We start from the raw sequence: 16,167 nt of genomic DNA, 5'->3' as shown, positions 1-16,167 counted from the left end.
TTCTCTAGTTTTCCACACTGGAACTCAGTACTAGCATCCCAAGGCTAGTGATCAGAAACTTAATCAGAAATACAACCCCTAACACAGAGAATCATGATATTTACATTAGCTATTACCACATAGGAAAAAGATCTACAAAATATTATGGAAAAACTTCCTTGAAAAGCTAAACTGATTTGTCAGTCACCATCAAAAAGAAAGCTAGACATTCTGAGGAAAAGCATTTGAATGAAAAGAGAAAACAAAGTGATTCTCTACTTAAGTCTATTGGCTGTGTGTTGAATACTGCACAGAGCTCTGGCCCCTTGTCTTGAGTGGAATTCAGGGGAACTAGAGAACAAAGAGCACAATAACAATGCTGAGATACGCAATGTCTTCTGTAAAAGGGGAGACTTGATTCACTACTGATCAGTTTCTTTAGGGGAAAAAACCCAAACCAAAACAACAACAACAACAGCAACAAAAACACACACACACCAAACAGTAAGGGATCTGTTCTGAGTTTTGTTTATCAGGTCTAGTAACAGTCACATTTTTCTCTCTTCAGGTGCTAAAAAGTTCCCAGTTCTGCTCAAGGAAGTTCCAGAATTTGAAGGCTACTGTATCAGACTACTAATCCATATTTTCCTACCTTCTTGCATAATCCTTTTTACAATATGTAAGAGGTTTGGCAATACTTAGACATCTGCACTTTCAAAAATGTCCTTGTGCTGTAACGAAGTACAGTGGTTTAACTTTGTAGGTAACAGATGTCACAGTCATAGATTTCAGGCACTTAATTCCAAATAGAAAATTTGAGCTTCTAATTGCACTAGTTGGAGACCAGTAACTAGCAGTGTACCTCAGGAGTCAATACTGGGTCCAATCCTGCTCGACACCTTCATTAATGATCAGGATGACAGGGCAAAGTGCACCCTCAGCAAGTTTGCCGATGACACAAAACTGAGAGGAATGGCTGATGCACCAGAGGGTCACGCTGCCATCCAGAGGGACCTCGACAGGGCAGACAAATGGGCTGACAGGAACTTCATGCAGCCCAACACAGGGAAGTGCAGAGCCCTGCACCTGGGCAGCAATAACTCCATGCACCAGTACCTGCTAGAAAACAGTTTTGCAGGCCAGACCCAAGGGTCCTGGTGGACACCAAGCTTAACGTGAGCCAGCAACGTGGCCTTGCAGCAAATAAGGCAAATGGTGTCCTGGGCTGCTTTAGGAGCAGCATCACCAGCAGGTCAAGGGATCCTTCCCCTCTACTCAGCACTGGTGAGGCCACACCTGGGGCACTGTGTCCAGCTGTGGGCATCAATACATAAGCATACTGGAGAGAGTCCAGCAAAGGGCCACCAATTAACAGTAATTTAACTTGCTACAAATATCAGCACATATGAGTACACTACAATGACCAAGGGAATTAGAAGATATTCAAAGTTTATCAAAACCCAACACACAATTCTTCATAAATCATTACCTTGCCTCTTGCTCATTACCTGCTGTACTTTCAATTCTAGTTCTTGCTTCTCCTCAATGTATCAGCAATTAGTAATCTCTTTTCATTACTAATTTTTACCATAAGCATGCACTGCATTAGTAGAGAAATCCTTAAGAATTAAAATATGTATCTGGCTCACAGGAAAAACAACCTGGATTAACAAAATGAGAACATCACTGAATGACTATTTCAGTATTAGTCTGGCAATATGACTATCAGAGATGCTTGCTCCCGTTAACTCTTTATCTCTTAAAATACAAAACAGTCAATATTCTGGTGTCAGTCTAGCTCAGATTCGCAAACCCAAAACTTTTTGTCTCAAGAAAAAACAAGAAACAAAAATCATGCCTTGTGCAGTTTACACAGTAATTGATTAAAAAAAAAAAATACTGAGATTATGAAAATGCTTGACAATCAAGTGGAGGCAAGAATAAACACTAGTTTCTGCTCTTGTAGAAAGTGTCTAGCTGATAACAGCAGTATTGCTATCAGGCTGTCCTTAGCTTACTGCAGGGGAAATTGGTTACCTGTACATGAGCTGTGTCACTTGGAACTGTAATACTAGAAGCATATTTTACTAGTATAAATTCAGAAACCAAATTTCTAGCTTAGAGTAATATTCCTAAAATTCAATCAGTCCTCAAAAAGTTGATTCTGTGAATCAGAAACAGGTATTCAAATACTCAGATGAGGAAACATGACACCTGTTTGTAGTCAGCATATAGAAAACATGGGAAGGTTTCCCAGAAATACACAGTCCTTAATCAGCTGTTCTATTTTCTCTTTAGTCAGGAAAGAAAAAAGCTGTAATAATAATGGTGACCCTTTATGATATTCATAAAACAAATTTTAAGTATTCTTTCATTTCAAAATTACAAACGTATTTTCTCAAAATGTCTGTATGCATTGCTATACATTTCCATACATTGCTATAAATTTCTGTTTTGCATTGTTATAAAAGCATTGGTATAAATGCTACTAAATCCAGATTTTTTTATCACAATGCTATTCAAAAACAACTGGAGCTAAGGAAAGATGGTTATTGTAACCTCACTAAGTTACACAAGTTGGAATTCACCTCAGGTTTTGTAAAATAAAAGGCACAAATGTCTTATCACCTATGCTGTCAACAAGAAAATTTTAAAAATTAGGTTCCAGCTTTGTAAAGAACTGTCCAGCTTTTATCTTTGAATGGTCACTGCAGTAAATATTTTTAGGGCATTCCTTTACAGGCTCTTGCACTTCAAATAATTACCTCGTAAAAGCGTCAAAAAGCAGTATCCCAATATTACCTCTTATCAGCTAATCTTTATCTTTTGTTTCACACCATCAATGCATATCCAAAGATTAAATTCATTATGCATCTTCTTTTGCAACAGAACTACAGTTACTGGGAATTTCTCTTGCCTGGTTTCTACAGGTAACAGCTCTAATTCATATAGTAACACCATCAGGAGGTGTAAGATGAGAAAGTTGAAGGTAACAGTCTGAAATAAATATGGTAATTCTGACAAAATTTTGAAACGTACAGTGTTAAACAGCTCACCATTTCTCAGGGAAATTGCTTTCATCTTTGCTTCCTACTCCCACTCCAACTCCAAACCCTCAACATTGGTAAAGTAGTAGGAGGCAAAAATGAAAATTGTTTATTTTCTATGAAATAATTATAAGATCACCATAATACATTCTATCTGTCTATAGATTCTTTGTCCCCACAAAAAAATAATGTTTTCTAATTTCTCTCTTTTTCTGTTTAAGAAATTATAGCATGTGCTCTTGAGCAACTGTTAAAAAAAAAGTACCTGTGGCTGAAACTGTGGAGCAGTAGGCCCCTGCATGCCTTGTGACTGTTCATCCATTCTGTCACGTCAAAGAGTCCCTTATGTCCTGAAAAGATAAATACAGTTATTACAATGTAACTCAACCTGTATTTATGATCAATGAACATCACCAAAGGAACTGAAGAACTTTCTCATTTGCATGCTTGAGTTTACTAACGTTTAACTATTCCAACCCTGCACTGTTTTGGGAAGGAAGCTTTCACTCCCCCACTTAAAACTGTCATCCCATGCCATTCTAGTACCGTCAGCTATTTGTCACACCGAACCACAGCCATCCTCCAGAGAGACTAAGGGGCCCCATGGCTTTGCCTTCCTCTCCTTAGTACTCCTGCATCAGGCATACAGATTGGGATTTTCTGTTGTTTTGTCTCAGTATTAGCTGTGATTAATCCAAAGGTAAGAGAAAAAGCACTTTCAGGCAGGTCAGAGGAAAAAAAATAAGTTATCTAACTGAGGCGAGAGGCAGAGGAAGACTTGCACAGATTTCTAAGACTGTCAGAATGAGCAGGGCGACAAAGGGGGAAACAGTCAGCAGATACACAATGAATGCAGAGCAGTGGCAAGGCCATCTTTGCACCAGCCCTAGGACACCAATACTGACAATTCTTGCAAGTTCTATGACATCTCCTGTAAAACTTCCCCACCAAGACAAAAAATCACAACACAACAGCACTGAAAATTAAACTGTTGTCACAAGACTGCACCCAAATTCTCCAGTTTTCACAGAGGTTTATGTAGTTAAGGCAAATTCTGGAGGAGACATGCATGGCAAACTTAAGGGATCTTCTACTAATCTCTTGCTGTAGATATCTTTCTACCACTGCCAAGAATCCAATTATTATTTTCTGAAGTGCTATTTTGAAGAGTCTGACTGGAAGTATTTCGGAATTTGTCTCTTTCCCCCCTCCCCTTTCTTTTTTGCTTTTAAATTTGGGGAAAGGATAGACGGTAGAGAAGCCATATCATTAACAGTGCCAGTGGCTCTGTCCTCTGTGGCTTGTTTTTATATTAAGAGGAAGCAAAGTAAAGAGGCAACAAATATGTTCTACCATAGGAAGCATGGAACATCTCTAACTTACGGATTTGTTGTTGCTTTTGCAAAGGAAAGGCAAAGATCAGTATTTTCTCTCCATATATGTGAGTTCTTTTATTTTTTTAAACTTGTTTTTGTCTTTGAAGACTGCATGATAGATTCACATTTTAGAGTAATTTGGTATTTTGATCATACAAAGGATTTTGCCAAGGATGCAAAATGAATCTTTTGTACTATTTGTCAATATAAGCAAGAATTATATTCTGCTGCTTGAAGACTGTTTTCACAGTGAGGCATGCCTTTCACCTTGATAATCAACTCCAGAGGTCAAAACATAGTAGCATAATATTTATCATCTTTAACTTTAAATTGAGACAATAATTATTACTCTTCCAAAGATGGTTTTCAAGTTCTAATTTATGGTGAAAAGACACTAAAAATACCAAAGAGTCATTGCTTGTTTAAAATTGAAAAGCTAATACAAAACACACTTAAATGTGACATGTCTATCACCTCTTTAAACAAGTAATGCGATGACCTCCTCCTGCAAATCCATCACGGTGATATACATTGGTTCACGGAAAACAGATGAAGTGAGAGGCGAGCCAACTATACCACCACCACTCAAAACTTCCAAAGCGCCAAACACAACTAATGTTTTTAAACACCCTCACACTGATCATGTAGGAGGAAAGGACTCCTTGCCTTCACCATACCACTTGCAAAGATATGAACAATGAAAGATTCTGAATCATTTATCTTGCAAATATTAGTTTCATCATTTTGAAGATGCAAAACATTTGGACTCAGACCAACCTGTACACAATAGTAATCATAAGAACACAAGCATATATGCTAAATCTTATACTTCAATTATGGTTACTAATACTTTGCAGGTATAAGGCGATTTTTGGTTAACTATTAATGCTTTAACTCTTTGTCTTTTTCAGTTCATCAAAACAGTAGGTGCCAACTACACAGAAAGGATGCTGGATTAAGTACCTGGGGATACAGACAACAAGACCAATTTTTTCATTTGAAACTGCAACTGCACAGCAACTCCCTTAACTGACACTATTTACTCCACACACTGAGCCAAACATACATCAGATGGAAGCTAAGTACTCACCAGTAAGTTAGCTTATCAAACCACAACTGACTGAACTGGGAATAACACCTTCTTTCTTAATGCACAGGCGTCGCTGTCCTTATTCACTTCCTTAGCACCCACCTGTCAAGGCTCCTTGACATCTGCCTACACACCTAAAGATCATGCAAAGACACAAAGCAGCCCAAATTGTAAGGGTGTGTTCCCACACCCCACCAGAAGCTCCCATCCCAGTCAGCACTCAGCTTTCCCAGTCATTTCCAGCCACCTCCTAGAAGAGAGGTGAGACTGCCCACTATTCCGCTAGTGAAACAGAGCAGAGGGACTACTGAAAGGGAAACAGAGCTCATCACTGACGTTCCACTGAAACACATTCTTAAAATAACATTTTTAAAATAAAAAATATATATATATATATATATATATATCTGGGAAAAACTTGAAATCCTTGTGACTTTAGGTCTTGCAACTAAGTCCTTACAAACATGATCCAAGTATTTAAGGAGAAAAAGCTTAAATGCACTGACTGACCACATGAAACATCATAGCTCCAGGTCCATAAACCATCCACATTGAAATACTTTTCAAGGTACTCAGGAAATAATGTTACTACTTTAACAGATGGCTGTTCTACAACAATGTTTTCCTGTAGAAAACATCATTAATAGTCTCAATGATACATGGTTTCCATTAGCTACATTTTAGATACTATTGTTTGTTAATTTTGGATCTTAAGTGGGCACATTCAATAATCAATGTCAACGATGACACAGCAAAAAGGATATACTTCAAAGAATATTCAGAGTACGACAGTTTTGCTGGGAATCTGAAAATCGCAGTCTTCTTTTTTTCTGCAGAATATAGATGTAACTACTTCACATAATTGCTAACACAGAGAAACACAAAGTTAGAAGGTTCACAATGTGCTGATCAGGCACATGGTCAACTTAGCTGCTGTTCACAAAGAACAGAACGTACTATGTTTACTTCTGGATTACACTGTCAATTAAGGCAGGTATTTTTAGTTTTTACTATAACCATTATATTATTTTAGTTAGCTTAGAGCCAAGGCCCTCCAGAAACAACTATCCATTTAACACCGTACATATTCCTTACATTTTTGGTGTCAACATTAACACACATTTTAAATGACATATTTAAAATCTTTCAACCACTGTTACTAACTAAATTCAAAGACAAGGATCATACTCAGCTGAGAGAAAAACACACCACCATATCCCCTCCACACACATATATTAATACTAGCTTCCATATAAGAACACAGGCTATAGGAATATTCCCATTTGCTTGTATCACATGTTGACTCTCAGCTACCCGCAGTGCAACTTAAATCTAGGTAGAACATTCAAATAATCACCCTGCTTGAAACAATGCAAACAAACAAACACACACGAAAAAAAACACAACAAGAAATACCGCACAAATCACACACCACCACCAATCATGTGCTCTGGAAACAAGGGATTAGATTTCTAAATGCCTTACTGAATGTCCAAAACAAAAAGTAACACACAATCACCCATCCCAGCACATGGGTGTTAATCCCGGCACTTCATGCCACAGAGCCCAAGCTCTGCTCTCCGAGGTGATGACAGCTCCCAGAGGAAAGCCACACACCTTTTGGGAGGAGACAAACTTTAGACCCTTTTTTCCTTTGCTACCACAGCTATAACAGCTTGGTCCTTGAGCTTGATGCAAGCAGCTTACGAAGCAGGCATCCTACTGCTTTATAAAACATACTGCCTTAACAGTCATTCTTTACCTCTTCTGAGGAAAAACATCAGCTGTTTGGACCCACCTGGCGTCCTGGTCAAACCTGGCCCACACTTTGTCAGCTCACTCTCTTCAGCACCCCTCCAACACTGGCACCAGGGTGCAGGTTGCAGTTTATGAATTATCAAAGTGATTTTAAAAGCAGGGCCTCAGGACTCACTCTGGGAAGGTCCTGAATGAAGCCAGAGAATGTTGGCAGCTGTAAACTGAGCATAGCAACTTTACCAATCATGTCATATTTCACAACAGCGCAGCTATGTGTTTTTCAAAGAAACAGTAAGTCATAAGTCATGTCCATAAAGCAAACTAACCTGAAGTCTAAACCTATCATAATTCTTTAACATTAAAATGTAATTTTTTCCTGGTGCTCTGCATTAACCATTGAAGAGAATAAACGTGTATGTTTGGATGCCATAAAAGAAACATTTTACTTGCAGAGTGAAAGTCACTTCAGTTTCATAGATAATATTTTTAGTGCATTCCTAAAGACTGAGGAATACTTAGAAAGCAGCAGTCCCCACACAGGACCCCACAAGCAGCTCTCAGAACCATTACATGCCCAAAGCCTTTATCCACTCCTATATCTGAATATCTCCAACAAGCACAACAAAAACACACCCAGCAGTTTACCTAAAATTCTGCTCTCTTGCTTCAAATTGGTTTTGTTGTGGTCCCTCACCCACCCACCCTGGACTGTAACTGGAAAGATGAAATTCATGTGGGTTGTAGTTTAAGTCCTAAAACACATTTCAATAAGTTATTCATCTGCCTTTATACCACTGGCATTCCAAACTCCTACTTAATATGAGCATATTTAACAGGAGTAGCAAGAGATTCTAACTGGGAAAAAAAAAAAAAAAAAAAAGATATCCAAATTAACAGGAATGACAGCACTGTGCATATGCAGCACCTTTTCAATAAATTATTCCTTACTAACATAGACTATAAAATTAAATCTAGTTAAATATTCCACATTATTATGCCATTCATTCATAAAGTTATACACTCCACTTAAAAACAGCATTAGAAATGGTGAAATAATGCTGAAATGCTTTCAGTATTTAAAACTAATAGCCAGTCAATGCCTTTCTACTAGACGTTATGATCTGTGACTGGTCATGCTCATGCCCAGACCACATTGTCCATGTCTCAAACATACTAAACTTTTTATTGGTCTGCTGTTAATCACAAATTACAAGAAACATACAATCCACAACGTAACATAGTCAATAAAACAGCGACTTATTTAATTTATAGTGTACTGCAATGTTACTGATTAACCTCTCATGTATACAATGAACCAAGTATTTTATATATATATCAAACAATTAACACACTAGTTTGTTTTTCTCACTCAGTGAAAAGCTATGTTAGATATATATATTAATAAAGCAAAATGCATTTAAGTTGACACTCAGCTGAACTCTGCCAAGACAACCAAGATCTTAATTGGCAAGGGGTGAAGCAAACTGAAAACTGGAAGATCAAGTTAAACATCGTCACAGTACAATCTGTCATTTATCCCGATTAGTATACACACATATACACACATTATGTATATGCATAATAATATATAAACATGTGCACACATATATACATGTGTCTATGCATAATAATATATAAATATGCACACAGATATATACACGTCTATGCGTATTTAGATTATGCATATGTGTGTATACACAGAATACTTACTCTTAGCTGACAGTGGCAGAAATGAAATATTTGCTTCATATTGTCAAAAAAAGTGTCTTCTAACGTGAAAAATATGTATTAATTTATAGAATTCTCTGCAGAAGCATCTGCATCAAAGTTGTATTTGTAACTTCTAAAGAGCTGAAAGTCATTGAATATAAATGTATATCCAGAAGTAGGAATAGTTTTAATTTTATAAATGGCTCCTAGAAGCCTTTAATTTTTTTTTATATACTACCAGATCAATATTCCCTGTGGGATGGCAGGACACTCCTCCCCTCTGTATGGACAGCCTTGAATGTCAACACAACACAATTTCCCAGCACTTGTTAATCTAAAAGTAACTACCATCTATCTATGTGGAAATAACTAATATTGAATTTCGCCACAAACTTACGTGCAAATTCCCTACGCATAGGCAGTCCAGTCAAAGAAGCCAAAAACCACACAGATAGTTAAGCTGGGTTAGAAGTTGCTTTTAGCAAGAAAAGAAGTAACCATACTTTTTGATAAGCAGATTTTACTTGTAAGTGAATACAGTAAGCGCCAATATGCCATTTTCTCATCCATCCATTCCGATTTATCAGGCGTATTTTCATTCCAACCGTGAAAAGCCAGTCACCATCATTCCCCACCTACTAAGGGTTTCTTTCTGTCAGTGCTGTCTGACTAGAAGATGAAAGTCCAAGCTCTCCTGCCTCTCCATTTATTTGCACAATTTAAGAAGTTATATTTTGTTTACTTCTCCCTCTCCATTTCAATCATGTCACTCCAGTAGATTGCTTGTCTTGCAAGGTGCTCCCAAAGGGTTGTACATGCACCGACTTGCCCTTTTTTGAACTGTTAGGTATTTCATTGGAACTGAAGAACTACCAGGAACTGAAACTGCTCAGGCAACAGGCTTCTACATTTAACTTGTGTTCACCTGGAAAGAAATTTGATAACTCTACTTCTTCATACTGAGTAGCCAGTTATAAAGGATACATTTAATTCCCCACAAAACTTTACACTGTGACGTGATCACAATCCATGTATGGTATCTAACCACAGCACTATCAACAAAGCAAATCCTGAGCCCAGATCATGCTCTGTTAGGATGTGGTTTTAGGACAGTGTGAACCAAGCACATGATGCTGCTGCTTCCCCTGCCTTCAGGCATGCCTTCCACATCCTCTTCCTCCCAGCGGTGTTCCCGTGGCTACCCTGACTCCTGGGAAGGTAACTGAAGTGAGCTCAAGACGAACCCTGACAACAAGCGACTTTTTTTCTAGTTCAGTTCCCTGAATCATTCCATAGCAGAGACAAGGACACAATGTGATAGCAAAAGACAGAGGGGAAGACATAGCTGAGGGCAGAGCTGTCCTAACTTAGATCAGTGAAATCTACCATCAAATTACATCTCTAATGTGAAATTGTACAAGCCAATCTAATAGCTCAGTGTCACCAAAGATCTTGTATTCTCTCCCTTCTCTGCCACATGACCCTGTGTAGCAATCTTGAACACTTTGGACCTTTTGCTGAGCTGATTTAATTCCCTAATGCAGCTGGGTGTACATTCTGCAAAGAGTGAACTAAATCAATGCATATGGAAGTCTACCCCTACTTAATTTTTCTCTGGCATTCAGAAGTTCAAAGATGGAATACATAGGAAGGATTTGTGGAAGAAACAGTATATCTCTGCTCTGGCAACAGCACACTAGTACAAGAGCTCACCACATTTCACCTTACTTCACCTTTGGGTAGAGATGTCAACAAGTAGCTTCCTGCCATAGGTATTTTGAATTTAAGTAAGAGCCAGCACGTAGTGAACATTTATTCAACACCAAGCCGAGAGTTTTCTCAGCAAAATACTGCACGGGGTACGCAGAAATAGGAAACAAAATAAACGGAAGGAGAATAAACCATGGTAACAAGCCAAATTGCAAAAAGTGCAAAGATTTTTCAGAGAAAGGAAGATAAGACATGGTTTGGAAACCCTTACCACCCCAAAACCTCAAGAGCCCAGCACACAGAGAGGGAAAAGAGGAGACCTTTCCCTAATGAAGGGATGGTTTTAAATGCACATATAAATTATTCATAAGGAGATGCTGAAGAGATGTACTGAAAGTGTAAACAGCTGAGCTTCACATATGGGTTTAAAAAGATACAGGATAAATCAAAAGGCTGGAAGCATTGTCAGGTAAGCCCATTATTGCTAGGCACAGGAGGAAAAACACCCAGTTTGGAAAACGGGCTACATACAACTGTGCTACAACCATGGCTGGTAACATCCACATTGCCATAGGTGAAGTTAGAACATATTTAACAACAAATTCCACCTAATCCTTAAAGAAATGTCTAAATATCTCAGAAAACAGTGCAAGAAAAAACATTGTGATATCACACTGCAGGTGTTATGTGTACATTTGCAAGCTGAAAAAAAAAATAAATCTGTAGTATGTATTTTAAAATCTATGCTACCCCAAAGATGCCGAAATTAATGAAGCACTATGCAGAATCAGAAAAGAAATGCCAGTCATATTTAACAGGCTTTCTATGATTCTCTAACACTACCTTTGAATCCTGAAACCACACATGACAGTGGCAAGTAATCCAGGATCCCTGGGTCCAGGAGCAAAGCAGCCAGCACACTCACTCCAGAACCTGGCCAACACTCAAGTTCACAGCTCTTTCTTTTACATTAAACCGCCACTGGCTGAAACATGCAATATCCACTCCTGGCTTTGGAGTATTCTTAATGAGCAGCTGTATATCTAGTCCTCGGCTTGCAGGCTGCTTGCTGCTCCTCTTCTGGAGTCCTACTTATCTCCATGAACTTCACAAGCAGCTCACGGACCTAACACACAGTTCCAAATTTCAGTCAGGGCAAGTACTAGAAGTTCACTGCTGCAAAGACAACTCCTTTTTTGGATCTGCTCTCAGATGAGGATGAAAAGGGTACAGAAGAAAGGCCTCTACAGGACAGAATGCTGCACATTTTCCCACAAGTTTTTACTTATTTTAGAATTAATTTTAAGTTCACCTGTGATATTTTTGCACTATAGCTTTCAAGGAATCAATAATTATGTAAACTTTATACAATGACAACGGAAGATTAAAATGAACTGAAATTGGCTCATCAACAATTTGCAGCACCTAACTCAAACCTCTCCCAAAGATTTCATCAAGGATATAATCTCCAAGCTTTACATTACTTTTATGATATTCTAAAGCAATTAATCCGGTCCAACAGAGAGCAATAACTTCGTTATAAATCATTCCAAGCAGATTAAAGCAAAGAGGCCTGAATGCAAACTCATGAATGCCAGATGATGCAAATAGTCTATTTACTTTGTCACCCATAATCAACAGCAAGAACTCATTAATATCACAAGATTAATTACGTGCAACCAGTTTTTAACACGATTGTTCATAGCAATTTTTTTAAAATTCTTCTTTGTAATGCCTAGTTTAAAAATGTATAACTAATTGCCTTACCTAAGTGTGTGTTCTGTTTGACCAACAGGGAAAAATGGCACTTGAAATATACTGCGTATTTTCTAGCTACAAAAATCATGACTGAGTCACAGCTATGTTTCACATGCCAGAGACAAATGCACAGGCTTATCCTCACCAGCAAAGCAACTCATTTTAATAGCATTGCCTCTCTTCAGCTTTTTAAACTAACCTGGTGGGAAGAATCCTTTTAATACTTACTAAAAAGAAAACAGGTAGTGATGTGGTATTTCACGCTAGGGCTGAGTTCCTTCCCGCGTGGCCAGGGGGTCAAAGAGTGACAAACAGAGCAAACCAGTGCTCCAAAGGCTGCTTTTATCACCACTTTGGTATTTTGGTCGGTTATTTTCATCTCTATTGCAAAGCACATGGAACATCGCTAAACGGAACAAATATTTTGGAAATTAGTCAGTTAGGACTATCCATAGTATTAACCTGCACAAGATAATCGCCTCCACTCCACATCATTCCTAAGCACTGCTCCTCAGGAATCAGGAAGGATTTTGCTATAAGCCCCAGATAACAAAAAAAATTCCTTGGAGGTAGAGAAGAAGTTCTTGCAGTTGGACTTTTCCCAGGACACTTTCCAAGGTAACGTGAACTCATCCATGCAGCACAGATGTTTGGAACAACGTCAAACCCCAGAAGGCAACAAGGCATCAATGGCGATACAACTGAACATAGGGCTAGTGTAAATGCAGGATATTGTATGAAGTTTATTAAACACGGGGTTTTTTTTGCATGCATGAACAAATTGTATTTGTGCACAGAGAGAATTTGGTGAGACAATGGACTGGCTGTGTTTTGTGCAACTGAGCTCAACTCTGCTGAACAATATAGGAAGGTATGGGTGGGCTATATGGTTCTTACAATTCAGAAGATACCACAGGACACAGTAAAACGAGCAACTGACTTCTTGTTTGTCATTTGAGTTTCTCATGCACTCACAGGCCTTCAGACGAACTCTAAAATGTTAGATTTTTTTTTTTTCTTCTTCTTCTTTGAAAACAAGTTTCTATGGTGGGGATGAGATTCTACTTGTCTAATTCTTGTAGACCTTGGAAGACAGTGTGATAAGTCAACCAAAAAATGATTATTATTTGGCTAGAATTCCTTGATTTGTTCTCAATTTTTTTTCACTCCAATGACTAACTGGTATGCTGAATACAAGATATCTATGATAGAGGCAATATCTCTACCCTTACTGTGAAAATCTCTAAGTGTGCTTTAAGAAGTCAATTACCCAAACATCAGATATTTATAAATATAACGTCTTCATGTTTTGAAATTAGCAAACAGGTGTTCTTCATATAGTCTTTCCTCCAGTATTAAAAAGAAAATAAAAAACCCCAAACAAACACACACACACCTGAAGGTCTTTAAGTTCTTACTTCAAAGCTGCTGGATGTTCCTTGTAAGTTTCCCTCTTTCCACAAGCCAAAACAGCTTTTCCTTCCTCTGCCTAAGGTTTTCACGGCCCGTGAGCTAATAACTGCTTTCTACTTCATTTTCTCTCTCTCAAGATAGCCTGAGTCCAAAATTTCAAATACAGACATTTCCACAGCACTGCAACACTGAACTGTCTCCCAGTTAGCCTTGAAAGTAAAATATTTTTATATTTCATTCTTCCTGATGTAGTGGAGCTGCAAACATCCACTTGACATCTAATTATCCAAAGTATCTACCTTACAGATTAATATAACTTTCACTGTTAATTTCTGCATCTCAAGCTTGTGATAAAACTTTTTACAGGAAATATATCCAGCACATTCAGTAAAATTACTATGCATGGTGACCTTCCCTGAGAAGCGAGGCTGCCATTGCAATCCTTGAAAACAGTGCTATCACCTCAATGGTGACAAAAGTTTAACATTCAGTTGGTGCAAGAAGTAGAAAAAAATAAGAAACAGTTTTTTTACAAAATCTAGCATCAAATCTTTGTGTGATTTAATGCACACATAGCTCAGCATCTTTTATCAGAAGTAGGTTTAACATCCCAAGTAGTTTTACCATTTAAGCAGCAATGTTCCTCACAAAATGCAGAACAAAACAAATCATATCCTACCCAAAGAACAATATTCTGAACTTCTGAATCCTAAATCCAAGCAGCTACAGTTCGCATGGGCACAAACTGGAACTGAGGGCCAGTACCAGTATAGCCGAGATCAGATGATACTCAGAGAAGCACGGGCAGGAAGGGGAAGCAGCAGCAAACCCGGCAGCTGGAGGATGTCTCCCTGCCGCCCTCCCGCTAGGCCTCAGCCGCACCGGGCGGGAGCGGCGGCGAACCCGGAGCCCCGGGAGGCTGGAGAGAACGGGAGGAGGGAACGCCGGCACCCGCCACAGGGGCCCTGACGGCCGGGCGCTGCAAGGCCGGGGCCGCGGTTGCTCCCGCCCGGGCCGGGGCTCTCCGGACACGCTGCCCAGGGTTCCCGGTGACGCCGCTGGTTTTACTCAGTGCGCAGCGACACCGCCCAGACGGGGCTGCCTCCCCCGGGGAGCATCCGCCCGACACCGACCTCCCCGGTGCGAGGCGGGCAGCGGAGCCTGGAGGAAGCCAGCTGGAAACGACGGGAAACACGACGGAACGGGCTCCGCTCGCGGTTTAACCCGGCGCTAAGCCAGGGGCTGCTGGGCCAGGGGCTGCTGGGCCAGGGGCCGCTCCCCGGGGCCGCTCCCCAGAACCACCGCAGCGCCCGTCTGCGCCTCGTGCCGCGGGGCGGGGGCAGGTGCGAGACCCCCGCGCGAGCCGGCGCGCGGCCAGCCCGCCCCCTCGCGTGGCGTAGAAAGTTTCTCCGCTCGCGGACCCGCCGCGCTCCCGCCCCCTGCGCCGGGAGGAGCGGCAGCTGCCGCGGCCAATAGCACCGCGAGCGACAGCCCCGGCGACCAATGGTAGGAGGCGGGACCCCCGGCAGCCGCCCGCGCAGCGCTGGGAGCGCCTCCCGGAGAGCGGGCGCGGCCGCTGGGACCCCCGCCGCGGCCCCGCTCCCACGCCGCCCGTGCGGCGGCCCCGCCGCGCCCCCGCTCACCGGGAAGCCTGGCTTTGCCGCTCCTGGCGCGGGGGCCCGGAACCGGCCTCCTCTGCTCCCCGGTTTCTCAGGCCCGGGCCGGACCTGGCCGCGAGTGCCTAGCGGGGCTCCTGGCGGGCAGCTCGGGCACCCGCAGCGGCCCCGACCTCCTCTCCGCTCCCTGCGGCTCCAGCCGGGCCTGTAAACATCCCGGCATCCCCGAGGAGAGAGGCGGGGCGGCCGCCGGGCTCCGCCTCGCGCCGCTGCTCCTCTCCCGGCCGGAGGCGAGGGGTCCGCCGGCGGCTCCGCTCCCCGGTGCTGCCTGCCGGGCAGCGGGAAGCTTCCGAGCAGCGCTGGGCAGCCGGGACCCCGCCGCGCCGTGACCGGGCCGCCCGGAGCAGCCGGGGCTCGGTTGGGAACCAGCGCGGACGGGCAGCGGGCGGGGGAAGTTTGCAGCCCGTGTGAAAATTACTTGGCTTGTAGATGTTTTGAGACAGGCACTGTTCATCTGATGTATGTTTACACTGCCAACCACAGTGGAGCCTTCGTCTGCGCTGGCACTGCAGTAATGCACCAATTACGGAAAGCGAAGCGCTCCCCTGGCAAAACCGGGGGTGCGCGGGAGCAGGAGAAGTAACAGTTCAGGCCTCTGGAAACCAGGGACCAGTTCTTCTGCAGTTCAGCGAACAGCATGGGTCTAAGAC

General features: G+C 41.5%; 1 protein-coding gene across 6 annotated transcripts in view; it reads right to left on the bottom strand.

Annotated features, from left to right (window-relative positions):
- The window catches only part of NEK7 (NIMA related kinase 7), a 122,343-nt gene extending 106,551 nt beyond the window's left edge, over positions 1-15,792 (bottom strand). For all 6 annotated transcript variants that reach the window (XR_014184018.1, XR_014184019.1, XR_014184020.1 and 3 more), the window contains exons 1-2: positions 15,485-15,792; positions 3,292-3,376 (exon numbers count right to left, since the gene is read on the bottom strand). Coding sequence is in view for 1 of the 6 variants with exons in the window: in XM_082052251.1 (XP_081908377.1) it covers positions 3,292-3,348 (57 nt within the window). In the remaining 5 variants the exon portion in view is untranslated. The remainder of the gene's footprint in view (positions 1-3,291; positions 3,377-15,484) is intronic.
- Between the last annotated feature and the right edge of the window lie 375 nt (positions 15,793-16,167).

The sequence above is a fragment of the Streptopelia decaocto genome (genome assembly GCF_964273445.1).
Source record: "Streptopelia decaocto genome assembly, chromosome: 5".
NCBI classification, from domain to species: Eukaryota; Metazoa; Chordata; class Aves; order Columbiformes; family Columbidae; genus Streptopelia; species Streptopelia decaocto.
Note: the sequence above shows the minus strand (reverse complement) of the source record. Positions and strands in the feature narration are given on the sequence as shown.